Below are 13,370 nucleotides of genomic sequence, written 5' to 3'. Positions count from 1 at the left end.
AACATAAAATAAAATAGAACAAAATAGGCATCCCTACTGGAGGAGAATGCGTATAAAAATGGCTGTCCTTTAGCAAGCTGTGGGGCAAGAAGACAGCCTGTGGTCCAAAGAGGCATTGATTAGCAGATGGGCTTCATGTGGTCACTCAACAGGCAGGTCTAGCCTACAGCACACTCTCCTTCCAGCGCCTTTGCTCACGGAGCCCTGCATTCATGTGAGCTAGGCCCAAGCCCTGTGGTCTCAGTTCCTTAGATACTGCTGAGGGGCAGCTCTGGGGAACCTGGAGGGATCTGTCAGCGTGCGAGAGGGATGGGTCTCTCAATGAACCAGACCCAGAAACCAACTTCAAGGATGGCATATATTTGGTTTTTGAAGAGTCTTGAGAAATTCAATGACTCCCTAAAGCTAATATAGAAAACAGAATTTTTTCACCAACTTTAACCCAGCATTGTTTTTTATGGGGCCACCCTTTTTTATATTATTGCAAAAATGTTTCCTTTGTAAAAGATTTGCCCCACTACAATCCAATTCTGCCTCTGAAGAAAGTCCCAAACGTTAGAATGCAAACAACCCTGACTACAAATCCCAGAGTATGTAACCACACAATCCTGGTCACGTAGACATTTCCCCCCATCACACATAGATCCACGTGGACTCTGGAACCGAGCAGTGTCAGCTCACCTGCTGTAAGGAGTCCGCTTCCTCTAGAGGTGCTAGGTGGCGTGAAAACAGTTTGATTCTGTGTTGCTGCAATATGAGCAGAGGTCAATCTTTGGGTTGTCTGGGGACCCTCAGTCACTGGGACATGTACAGTAGAGAATGTTTGTGTTTCTGGAAGACTCTGTGCATGTGAGGCTTTTGCTGTTGTGAGGCTCTGGGGTTCTGGTGTGGCTCGTGTAGCAGGAGAATCTGTCAGGAGGAGAGTCTGGACTGCTAGCTGGGGCTCTGTAGATAGAGCCTTTGAGAGAGGAGATGTGTTGGCAGTTGTGGCTGAGTCACTGGCTGTGACGGGTTTCTGAGAAGGTGGTGGGGCATCCATAGCTAGAACAGGTGAGGTGGGGTTCTGAGGAATTAGGAGGGCTTTTGTAGTTGAAGAACTTCTTGTAGTGAGATTCTGAAGAGCTGGTGTGCCTTCTGTGTCTGGAACGTTTGCTGTGGTGAGATGTGGAGGGGTGGGCGGGGACTTTGGAGCTGGAACATTCACTGTGGTGGGTTTTGGAGGAGCTGACGGGGCTTTGGTACCTTGAGCATCCATTGTGGTGGGTGTCTGAGGAGTTGTAGGAATTTCTGTGGAGGAAAACGTTTTTGAAACGTTAGCAAAGGAATGCTCTTAAGACTTAGGAACCAATTTCTAACTCAATGACTTCTCTTTCTCACCCCACAAACACCTAAATATGACATTTAGTAATCCAAGCCTTGAGTATTTCCCAAGGATCTAAATGCTACACTGTTTTTGCTTCAACATAAATTATACCTATAGGCAACTAAGTACACCAAAGCAGTACTGAGGTACTTAAACTGCTCTCTGCGTGGAGAAAGGAAACCAAAGTCTGAGCTGGCAGTGACCTCCTTCTGTGACACACCCCAGACAAAGACTTTCTCTCTCACATAGTCTTCCTTTGCTCACGCCGAGACCAAAGAGCAGCAGGATGCAAACACGGGACCAAAAGAGATCATCATGGCCGAGACCATCGCAGAGCTGTTTCCTGCGGCTCTCCGGACACGGTAGTGACCTTGAAACGTCTCTTGTTTCACTTCTTTTTTAAAGGAATAAAGTCAGACAGAAAAAAACAACTGCCCTTGTTTCTCTTGTGCTGGTTACCAACTTTACACACATTAGATTATTCCTCTTTTATTTTAGGTGAGCTAACAGATGTCTGATTATTATTATGTAGGTGAGCTAACAGATGTCTGTACAACTTCAGTTAAGATCTTATTCTTGAGAATCACAAATAACAACAGAGTAAAATTTTAGGTCTTCAAGACCATTTAACTGTTTGTTTGTAAATATATTTTTGATAGTATTACAGACATCTCCTATTTTCTCCTCCTTCCCCCTCCTCCCAACCCCGCCATCTCCCCAGCTCTTTACCACTCTATTGCCCATGGCCATGGGCTAAGCATGTAAGTTTGTGGTTTATCTCTTCTTGTCCCCAAACCCCACATCGAGGTATGTCATCTGTCCCAGGCTTCCCTGCCTCCAGGCTTCCCTTCCTCCGGTCCAATTTTGCTGGCCAATTCCTGTTGTTCATTAGATTCCACAAATAAGTGAGCTCATGTGTATTTGTCTTTCTCCCTTTGGCTTACTTCACTTAGCATAATATTTTCCAGATTGCTATGCAAACGCCTCGCCCTCTTAAGGGGGTACTGAAGAGTGCTCAGGCCAGTGTCAGCGCATCCTAGAGACCGAGTTCTCTGCTCCCTCTGAACTTCGGGTTCCTGGCATATACAAAGAGGGAAAACAGAGCAGCTGTGTGACCTCACTGTAAGGGGTCAGGGGAAGAATTTGGGTAAGTTATGTCACACAGTCGGCCTCTGAAGCCACATCTTATGTCATCCAGCACGACTACTGCCAACAGCCTCAGCACGCACCCTGCTCTAGGCGCGCAGACACTGTGTCTGTATCGCTACATCCTCTACCTGCCTCACAGGATGCTGCTTCAGGGGTGGGGGCTCCTGCCTGCAGGCCGTGTGAGGCCCAGGAAATGATGTGGTCTGGCCCTGCCAAGGCATTAGGGTGAGTTAATTCAGCGTTTGACCAAATACAGCAGGCTCATTTTAAAGTTGATAATGTTTTTTTGTTTTGTTTTGTTTTGTTTTGTTTTGTTTTTGCTACCACTATTTATTTTTATTTTATTTTTACATTTTTTAAATTAAATTATTATCTGTGTACATATTTTAACATTGCCCCCCCTCCCATACACACCCTCCCTCCCCAGAGTTCTTCATCCATTGGTTGTACTTATATGCATGTATACAAGTCCTTTGGTTGATCTCTTATCTCCCCCAGATCTCCATACTCTCCTCGCTGTAATTTGACAGTCTGCTTGTTGCTTTACTATCTCTATATCTATCTTTTGGTTCATCAGTTTAAGAAACCATCAACAGCCGAGACCAGTTTGGCTCAATGGATAGAGCGTCGGCTTGGGGACTGAAGGGTCCCGGGTTTGATTCCGGTCAAGGGCATGTACCTTGGTTGCAGACATATCCCCAGTGGGGGATGTGCAAGAGGCAGCTGATTGATGACTCTCTCTCATCGGTGTTTCTAACTCTCTGTCTCTCTCCCTTCCTCTCTGTATAAAATCAATAAAATATATTTAAAAAAAAAGAAAGAAAAAAAGAAAAGAAACCATCAACAAAACAAGAAAGCCCACTGTGTGGGAGAACATATTTGCAAATGTTACCACTGATAAAGGTTTAATCTCCAACATCTACAGACACTTTATACAACTAAATAAAAGGAAGATGAATGATCCAATTAAAAAATGGGCAATGGACCTAAATAGAATATTTTCAAAAGAAGACAGAAGGAAGGCCAAAAGGCACATGAAAACATGCTCAAAGTCACTAATTATATGAGAGATGCAAATCAAAACAACAATGCAGTACCATCTCACACCTGTCAGAATAGCCAACATCAACAAATCAACAAACGACAAGTGTTTTCGAGGTTGCGGAGAAAATGGAACCCTCGTGTACTGCTGGTGGGAATGCAGACTGGTGCAACCACTGTGGAGAACAGTGTGGAGTTTCCTCAAAAAACTGAAAATGGAACTTCCATTTGACCCAGTAATCCCACTCCTAGGAATATATCCCAAGAAACTAGAAACACCAATCAGAAAGGATATATGCACCCCTATGTTCATAGCAGCACAATCTACAATAGCTAGTATTTGGAAACAGCCTAGGTGCCCATCAGCAGATGATTGGATGAAAAAACTATGGTACATCTACACAATGGAATACTATGCTGCCATAAAAAAGGAGGAATTCTCATCATTTGCAGCAACCTGGATGGAATTGGAGAACATCATGCTGAGTGAAATAAGCCAGTCAATGAAAGAGAAACACCACATGACCTCACTCATTTATGGATAATAAAGAACATTAGAGGATCCAAGATGGCTGCTCGGGTAGACATCTAACCACAGCAGCACACAACAATTTCAATGGAATACAACTAAAATGTAGAGTGGACATTGCCCAGAGCTACAGGTAGTCGACTGACTGAAAATTCTACAACAAGAAGGAAAGAGAAAACCAGAAGGAAAGTCAGAGAAGCTGAAAAAAAGCCCAAGGTACGGAGACATGCTGTGCGCCCGCACACATGCGCACGCAGAGAGGTCACAGCCGGAGAGGAGGAGAGGACTGGGTGCTGCCTGTCGTTCCCTAGCAGGAAGGAAATAAAACCCCCAGCCTGGGCTAAACCCCCGAACCGGCAGCGCTGACCCCCAGTTATGGGCCAGACCCTGGGGACCCAGACTCCGGCAGGGGGAGATGGGGCAGTGAGGCGGAATCCCAGGGGAGCAGTGAAAAGCAGGGCCCCCGGAGTCGCACGCACATTGCGCGCAGAGGACTGAATGTTGACTCTGATGCTGGATTACCCTAGCCGGAATAAACAAAGCCTCCGGCGGCACTGAGCCTCAGTCCGGACTGCTCTGAACCCCAATTCTAGGCCAATCCCTGGGGACCCAAGCTCAAGCAGAGGGAGACCAGGCTGTGAGGCGGAGTCCTGGGAGAGCGGCGAAAGGCTGAGCCCCCGGAGTCGCGCACATTGCTTGCAAGGGAAGGAATGTTGACTCTGATGTGGGATTTCCCTGGAGGGAAGGAAACAGGAACCCCGGCCATGTTGGGCCCCAGTTCCGACTGCTCTGAACCCCAGTCCGAGGCCAGACCCTGGGGACCCATGCTTAGGCAGGGGGAGACGGGGCAGTGAGGCGGAATCCCAGGGGAGCGGTGAAAAGCGGAGCCCCCAGAGTCGCGCACACTGCGCGCAGACGCGCACAATGCATGCAGAGGACAGAATGTTGACTCTAATCCTAGACTCTCCTAGCCGGAAGGAGAAAGAAGGCTCCAGACTGGAGGAACGCGACGGGGAGCAGGAGCCCCTGCCGGATGCCGGCCAGCTGGGCGCCAGCAAGGAGCCGGGCGACGGGGCCCCCAATGGGGGGTGCCCCTGAGCCTTCGACAGCTGAGCGCGGGCAACGGAGCCAAGGCTGGAGGCTGCTTCCTGGGCGGCGCCAACCCGGCAACAGGCTGAAGTAGCGCAGGAGCCCGCGGAGAACAAAGGGGTGCCACAGGCCAACCTGCTGAGCTCCCAGGACAAGGAGGAAGAAACCAAAGAAGTTCTCAATGTGAAGAAATCAAGTGAGAGCAAAAGATAGTAAAATTACTTAAGAAAGAATACAAAGAAGATCTTGAAAAATCAAAGACTAAGTCAGAACTCAACTCACCAGCCAACATTGCAACATAAATGCATTAAAAAAAAAAAAAAAAAAAAAAGACAGAATGTTGGAATAGCGGCGGCCAGGCCTAGAGTGGCCAGGCACAAGGCAGTGGCAGCCGGGCCCGGAGAAGCAACGGCCAGGCTCCAGAGCAGCAGCAGCCAGAACCAGAGCATCAACAGCCAGCACTGGAGCAGCCAGACCTGGGGCAGTGGCAGCCAGGCCTGAGGCGAAGGCGGCCAAGCCCAGGGTGGCCAGACCAGGAACACCCAGACCCAGAGTGGCCGGGCCTGGAGAAGCCAGGCCCAGAGCAGCCGGGTTGGGAGCAGCCAGGCCCAGAACAGCAGTAGTCAAGCCAGGAGCATCCAGGCCGGGAGCGGCCAGACTCGGAGTGGCCGGGCCTGGGGCAGCCGGGCCCAGAGCAGCCGGGTCAGGTGTGGACAGGCCCGGAGCAGCAGCTGCCAGGCTGGGAGTGGCCAGGCCTGGAGCAGCCGGGTCTGGTGCGGCCAGGCCCGGAGCAGCGGCTGCCAGGCTGGGAGTGGCCAGGCCCGGAGCAGCCGGGTCGGATGCGGCCAGGCCCGGAGCAGCAGCTGCCAGGCTGGGAGAGACCAGGCCAGAAGCGGCTGGGCCTGGAGCAGCCGGGCCCAGAACAGCCGGGTCGGGTGCGGCCAGGCCCGGAGCAACAGCAGCCAAGTCCAGAGCAACTAGGCCGGGAGCGGCAGTGACCAGACCTGGAGCAGCTGGTTGTGGAACGAACCAGAGCAACAGAGGCCAGGCCCAGAACAGCTCGCTCCTCGCCTGCCCCTGCCCCACGGCTGCCTCTCAGACATGGCTGGAAACTTTTGCGGGAACTTGAGGGTCTACTGAATCAAGTGATGAAGGCTTAGATCTGGATGTGTTGAGTTAATATAGCGCTGGGGTGTTGATCTGTGAGTGCCTTGTGTGGGGCCTGGATGAGGCTGGTTGACCTATTTGGAAATGTCTTTTGTGTGAAGTGTATCATTGGGCATGTGAAGGTATTATTGATATGAGAAAATGCTAAGTAACTGATTTACTATCTGAAAAGGGATTTACTATCGGGGAAAGGGAGGGAGGAAGAGACTGAACATAAACTGTGCACCTATGGATGAGGACAATGGGGGATGGGGAGGGGGCGGAGGGTGGGGTGGGAGCCTGGTGGGGTGGGGAAGAAATGAGGAACCTTTGTAATGGTATGAACAATAAAGATTGATTTAAAAAAAAATGGGAACAACTTTGAAAAACCTAGTAATATGCTGTATTAAAATCTCAAAATTGTGGATAAATAACAGTATTATCCAAAAAAATTTAGAAAATAAAGTCACAGGTGCCACTCTTGGCTATTAAAAAAAAAAAAAAAAGAACATTAAAGCTGATAATGTTGTGAGGCCCATGAACAATGTTATAAATATGCAAATGGCCCTTGGCAGTAAAAGGTCCCCCACCCTGCCAGGAATAACAAGTAAAATACATAGCAGGTGACACGGCTCCCAGCAGGCACTCAGAAAGTGATAGGCTTTATTATTAGGGTAAGTAAAGTTTCCACATGGACTTCTCATCTAAGGCTATCAGATGTACAATTTGTTTTGTTCTTCCAGGTTCTCATTTTTGATCAAAGGACTTTGTAGTACTGCAGTCTAAATCTCCTGGAAGTTACTTTTCTAGTTCTCTTTTTATTGGAGGTCTACTTTCACTCCACAGGGTCAGAAAGCATGCTCTGAGTAACTTCAATCTTCTTTAACACAGGGTGCTTTAGAGCCTGGGATATTGTCAATACTCCATGAATATTTTAAAACAACACTTTTAGGGCTCGATACTCTTATCAGTTACTTTTTTAAAGTTTAATTGTTGGTCGTGTCTTCTATATTCTGACTTTTGGTTACTTATTGAGAGAAAGATGTGGAATTCTCAAACTATAATTGTGGAGTTGTCTATTTTTTTTTTCTCCCCATCTCTGCTATAGATAGACTGAAGCGAGTTTTCAAGGGCACATAGAGCTCAGATTGGGACATACTCCGGTGGAACTGACCTCTTTATGATAATTAACTGGTTTATCTTAAAGTGTGCTTGGATACTAATGAAATTTTTTATTTTCTGGTAACTGCGTAGCATATTTTTTCCATCCTTAACTTTTACCTGTTCAGTTTTCTGATCATTAAACTGCAGCTCTTATAAATAGCAAATAGTTAACTTTTATTTTATTAATCTAGTCTGACAATGTTAGTCAAGTCACAATGTATCAGTTAATTATATCTACATTGTGATCATAATATATCTACATTTATTTGGATCGAACATATTACTATCAGTATTCTACCCCATCCATTTTTTTTGTTCCCTTTGTGAATTGATGAGAGAGAGAGAGAGAGAGAGAGAGAGAGAGAGAGAGAGAGAGAGAGACATAGATTTGATGTTGCACTTATTAACACATTCATTGGTTGATTTGTGTATGTACCCTGACTGGGGATCAAACCTGCAACCTTGGTATATCTGGATGATGCTCTAATCAACTGAGCTATCTGGCCAGGACTTATTTTATGTTTCTTTTAGTCACTCTTTTGTTCTTGTTGCTTTTTGGATTAAATATTCCTTATAATTCCTTTGTTAGTTTGTAATTTTTATATTCTTTTATTACTATTCTCAAGACAACCCTAGAGATTACAGTATTAGACTGTAAGTCAGTTAGGCAGATTAACTCTCTGACCACTTTTTAGTACTGTAGGAACCTGGAAACTTTTACATTGAAGTTACCCTTCTTGTCTGTTGGTTTATTGCTATTGTATGTCTGTATCCTACATACAATTCAAACCTGCATTTCTTCTTTCAGTATTCATTTACCCTTGTCAGTATTCTTCATATTCTCTTGTATTTTCATGTTTTACATTTTTTGCAACTTCGTGCTTTTATTATTTGTTTGAGTTTCCAACTAATCTTAAAATTTATATGGCACCACAAAAGACCCAAAATAACCAAGGAAATTTTGAGAAAGAACAAGGTGGGAGGTATCACATTCTCTGATATAAAACTATACTATAAATCCTATATAATAAAGGCTAATGTGCAAATAGACTGAACTGAGGAACAGCCCATTGTTATGACGCGCACTAACCATAAGGGGGCAGATGCTTAATGCAGGAGCTGCCCTGCTCAGCCAGAAGCTGGGCTCACAGCTGGTGAGCTCAGCGGTAGTGTCAGGAGCCTCATCCACCTCTGAGACAGCACTAAGGATGTCTGACTACTGGCTTAGGCCCACTTCTGCAGGAAACAGGCCTAAGCCATCAGTCAGATATCTCCCAAGGGCTGAGGGAACACCCCAAGTGCACAAATTTCGTACACCAGGCATCTAGGCTATAATAACCAAACAATATGTTCTGGCCTAAAAACAGATATATAGAATGATGGAATAAAATGGAGAGCCCAAAAGTAAATCCTCATTAATACAGTGAATTAATTTACAAAAAAGGAGGCAAAGATATACAATTGGTTAAACACAGTCTGTTCATTTTATATAGGTTCATTTTCTAGGTCCAGAGACATAGAAGCATGGAACGACTGTTAAATCTCAGAGGAAAGGCTGGGCTGGGCAGGTGGATGGGAAAAGATCAACCAAAGAACTTGTGTGCATATATGCACAACCCATGGACAGACAATAGGGTGGCGAAGGCCTTGGGGAAAGGGATAGGGGAGGACTAGACGAGGTCAATTGGGAAAAAAATGGGGCATGTGTAATGCTTTCAACAATAAAGATTAAAAATAAATAAAATAAAGGCAGTCTGTTCAATAGTGCTGTAGGGAAACATGAACAGATACATGCAAAAAATAATAATAAAACTAGGCCATGTGTTTACATCATATACAAAAATAAACTCAAGACAGATTAAAGACTTATGTATAAGACTTGAAACTACAAGACTTACAGAACAAACCATAAGCAGTGGACTTTTTGACACTCTTCTTAACAATATCTTTTTGGATATACTTCCTTAGGCAAGGGAAACAAAACAAAACAATAAAGCAAATATGACTACATCAAACTAAAATATTGTTGTACAGCAAAGGAAACTATCAACAAAATAAAAGGACAACCAGTGAATGGGAGAAGATACCAGCATTTGATACATCCAATAAGGGTTTAATACTCAAAAATACATTATAAACTCATACAACTTAACACCTAAAAAACAAACAATCCAATTGAATAATAGGCAAAGGACCTGGATAGAAACGTCTCCAAAGCAGACATACAGATCCCCAACATACATGTAAAATGATGCTCAACCTCACCCATATGACTGTCAACTAATTTCTCAACAGAAACTATGCAGGCCAGATGGGAGTGGCAAGAAATATTCAAAGTGATGAACAGCAAGAACCTACAACCAAGATTACTCTACCTAGCAAAGCTATCATTTAGAATTGAAGGTCAGTTAAAGAGCTTCACAGACAAGAAAAAGCTAAAGGAATTCATCACCACCAAACCAGGATTACATGAAATGCTGAAGGGTATTCTTTAAGAAGAGGAAGAAGAAGAAAAGGTAAAGATAAAAATTATGAACAACAAAGTGACAACAAATACATATCTATCAACAAGTGAATCTAAAAATCAAGTGAAATAGAGGGAGAATCTAAGATGGCTGCACAGGTAAACACCTAGCCGCAGCTACACACAACAATTTCAATAAAATACAACTAAAATATAAAATGGACATTACCCAGAACTACAGGAAAGTCGACTGACTGGAAATTCTACAATGAGAAGCAAGGAGAAAACCAGAAGGAAGCGCGGAGGAGCTGTAAAAGCCTGAGGTACGGAGACACACAGCGCGCGGAGAGAACGGAGCTGGAGAGGAGGGAGGCCTAGTGCCTGGCTGGTGTTCCCTAGCAGGAAGGAGATAAAAGCTCCGGGCTGTGCTGAGCCCCAGTTCTAGACCAGATCCCGGGGACCCAGGCTCAAACAGAGGGAGCTGGGCTGTAAGGCGGAACCCTGGGGGAGCAGTGAAAGGAGGTCCTGGAGATGCGCACATTGCGTGAAGAGAAGGGACGGTTGGCTGTGCCACGAGATTGCCCTGGCGGGAAGGAGACAAAAGCTCCGGACTGCTCTGAACACCACCTCTAACTCCACTTCCAACTGAACTGAACCCCAGTTCTGGGCTCATTGGGGGAGAGCCTAGACTGTTTGGTAGCAGGTGAAAATCGAGGGCACCTTTCTCTCAGAGGTGTTTGCAACGAGTACTGAAGGACCCTGGGGATTACTGAGACTCAGGAACCGCATAGGGTGGGGCTGACAGAAGCCAAGGCTGTAGGCTCCACCCTGAAACCCCGCTCCATCAGAAAAGCTGTGAAAATGCCGAGACAACAAAATAGATCACAAACGAAAGAAATGGAAAACAAAAAGCGACTGGATATAGAGTTCAAATCTATGCTTATAAGGTTTTTCAAGAATTTCCAAGAAAAGGTCGATAAGCCCTATGAGGATATAAAAAGGGATCAACTAGAATTAATAAGGAATCAACAAGAAATGATAAGGGATCAACAAGAAATAAAGAATACATTGTCTGAAATAAAAAAAATTATACAGAGTCCTAAAAACAGAATGGAGAAGATTGCAAGAATCAAGTCAAAGATTTGGAACATAAAGAGCCAGAAGACACTCCTCTGCAGAAGCTAGAAGACAAGAGAATCTAGAAAATTGAAGATAATGTAAGAAACCCCTGGGACAACTTCAAGCAAACCAACATCAGAATTATGGGGGTCCCAGAAGATGAGAGAGAGCAAGATATCGAAAACATACTGAAAGAAATAGTGACAGAAAACTTCCCCCATCTGGTGAAAGAATTAGACTTACAAGTCCAGGAAGCGCACAGAACTCCAAACAAAAGGAATCCAAAGAGGACCACACCAAGACACATCATAATTAAAATCCCAAGAGCAAAAGACAAAGAGAGAATATTAAAAGCAGCAAGAGCAAAGCAGGTAGTTACCTATAAAGGAGCACCTATACCATTGTCAGCTGATTTCTCAACAGAAACCGTGCAGGCCAGATGGGAGTGGCAAGAAATATTCAAGGTGATGAATATCAAGTAAGAACCTACAGCCAAAGATAATCTATTCAGCAAAGCTATCACTCAGAATCGAAGGCCAGATAAAGAGCTTCACTAATTAAAAAAAAAAAAGCTAAAGGAGTTCATCACCACCAAACCAGAATTATATGAATTGCTAAAGGGGGTTCTTTCGGAAGAGAAAGTAAATAAAGATAAAAATTATGAACAACAAATATGTAACTATCAACAAGTGAATCTAAAAACCAAGGGGAAAAAACCTGGTGAACAATATTAACTGTTGAATATAACAGAATCAGAGGTATGGAAGGGGAGTGAACTGATGATTCTTGGGGAAAAGGGGAGTGAAGGGTGTGGGAAGAGACTGAACATAAACTGTGCACCTATGGATGAGGACAATGTGGGGGGGGGAAAGGGCAGAGGGTGGGGTGGGAACCTGGTGGAGGAGAGCAATGGAGGGGGGGGAAGGGAACATTTGTAATAATATGAACAATAAAAATTTATTTAAAAAATAAAAAAATAAAAATAAAGTGAAATAAAAAATCTGATGAACAGAATAAACTGGTGAATATAATAGAATCAGGGGCATAGAAAGGGAGTGGACTGACAATTCTCAGGGGGAAGGCGGTGTGAGAGGTGTGGGAAGAGATTGGACAAAAATCTTACATCTATGGTTGAGGACAGTCCGGCGGGAAAGGGTATAGGGTTAGGTGGGAAGGAATCGGGTGGAGGGGAGCTATGGGAGGAAAAAGAGGAACATCTGTAATAATATGAACAATAAGGATTTATTTTAAAAAATAAAATAAGATCAATACTGAAAAAAAAAAAATCTTTCCATTTGCAACAGCATGGATGGACCTAGAAGGCATTATGCTAAGTAAAGTAAGTCAGACAGAGAAAGACAAATGCCATATGATTTCACTTATATGTGGAATCTGAAAAACAAAACAAAACAAAATAAGCCGGGACCAGTTTGGCTCAGTGGATAGAGCGTCGGCCTGCAGACTGAAAGGTCCCAGGTTCGATTCCGGTCAAGTGCATGTACCTTGGTTGCAGGCACATCCCCAGTGGGGGGTGTGCAAGAGGCAGTTGGTCGATGTTTCTCTCTCATCGACGTTTCTAACTCTCTATCCCTCTTTCTTCCTTTCTGTAAAAAATCAATAAAATATATTTAAAACAAAACAAAACAAAACAAACAAACAAAAAACAGAACAAAATAAATGAGAAAACAAAACAGAAACAAACCAATCGATATAGAGAACAAAACGATGGTTGCCAAAAGAAAGGGGATGGAAATGATTTAAAAAATTTTAAATTAAAAAAAAAATAGAGATAGCAAATTTAAGCTAATTCACTAAAAATATGGGGCATATATGTCTGCATATAAATGTATATGTGTATATACTTTCATGCATGTAAGTATATAAAACTTTCTTTTTAGAACTCTCTGAAAATCTGATGAAAAATTGTGCTCCCCAGAAAAATGCAAATATGCTTATGTACAATTCTTTCTCAGGGAGTGAATAGAATCTCTGAAGCCCAGATGTGGGCCTGACAGTAAGAATATGGCTGTGTATACTGATCAGCTTTGCATTCAGGCCACTCCATTTTCCTTGGCCACATTTACTTTGCAATACAATAGGTAGAGTTGTCTCCAATTAGGAAGAAGTCTTTGTAGCACCTTATCTGTTATGGAAAGTCTATATTCATGAGCTCTGTTGCCTTTGAATTATTCCATTGTTAATTTCTGGTGGCTCTGGACAAGAAATTATTTGGAAAAATTTCCATATATTTAAATTAATAAAACTTAGCTGTATTTTTATGATCTTAACGTAAGATCAAAATATTT

General features: G+C 43.9%; 1 protein-coding gene across 6 annotated transcripts in view; it reads right to left on the bottom strand.

Moving 5' to 3' along the window:
* LOC118712035 (complement decay-accelerating factor) overlaps positions 1-13,370 on the bottom strand; it is a 36,214-nt gene that overhangs the window by 14,545 nt on the left and 8,299 nt on the right. For 3 of the 6 annotated variants that reach the window (XM_045577026.1, XM_045577025.1, XM_045577027.1), the window contains exon 6: positions 682-1,287. In XM_045577026.1, the coding sequence (XP_045432982.1) occupies positions 682-1,287 (606 nt within the window). Of the gene's footprint in view, positions 1-681; positions 1,288-13,370 lie in introns of those variants that run through there. The other 3 variants (XM_045577030.1, XM_045577028.1, XM_045577031.1) reach the window with 2 other exon arrangements.

This window comes from Pipistrellus kuhlii, unplaced genomic scaffold (assembly GCF_014108245.1).
Source record: "Pipistrellus kuhlii isolate mPipKuh1 unplaced genomic scaffold, mPipKuh1.p scaffold_m20_p_80, whole genome shotgun sequence".
Lineage (NCBI taxonomy): Eukaryota > Metazoa > Chordata > Mammalia > Chiroptera > Vespertilionidae > Pipistrellus > Pipistrellus kuhlii.
The sequence above is the reverse complement of the archived record's forward strand: the minus strand, read 5'-3'. Positions and strand labels throughout refer to the sequence as shown.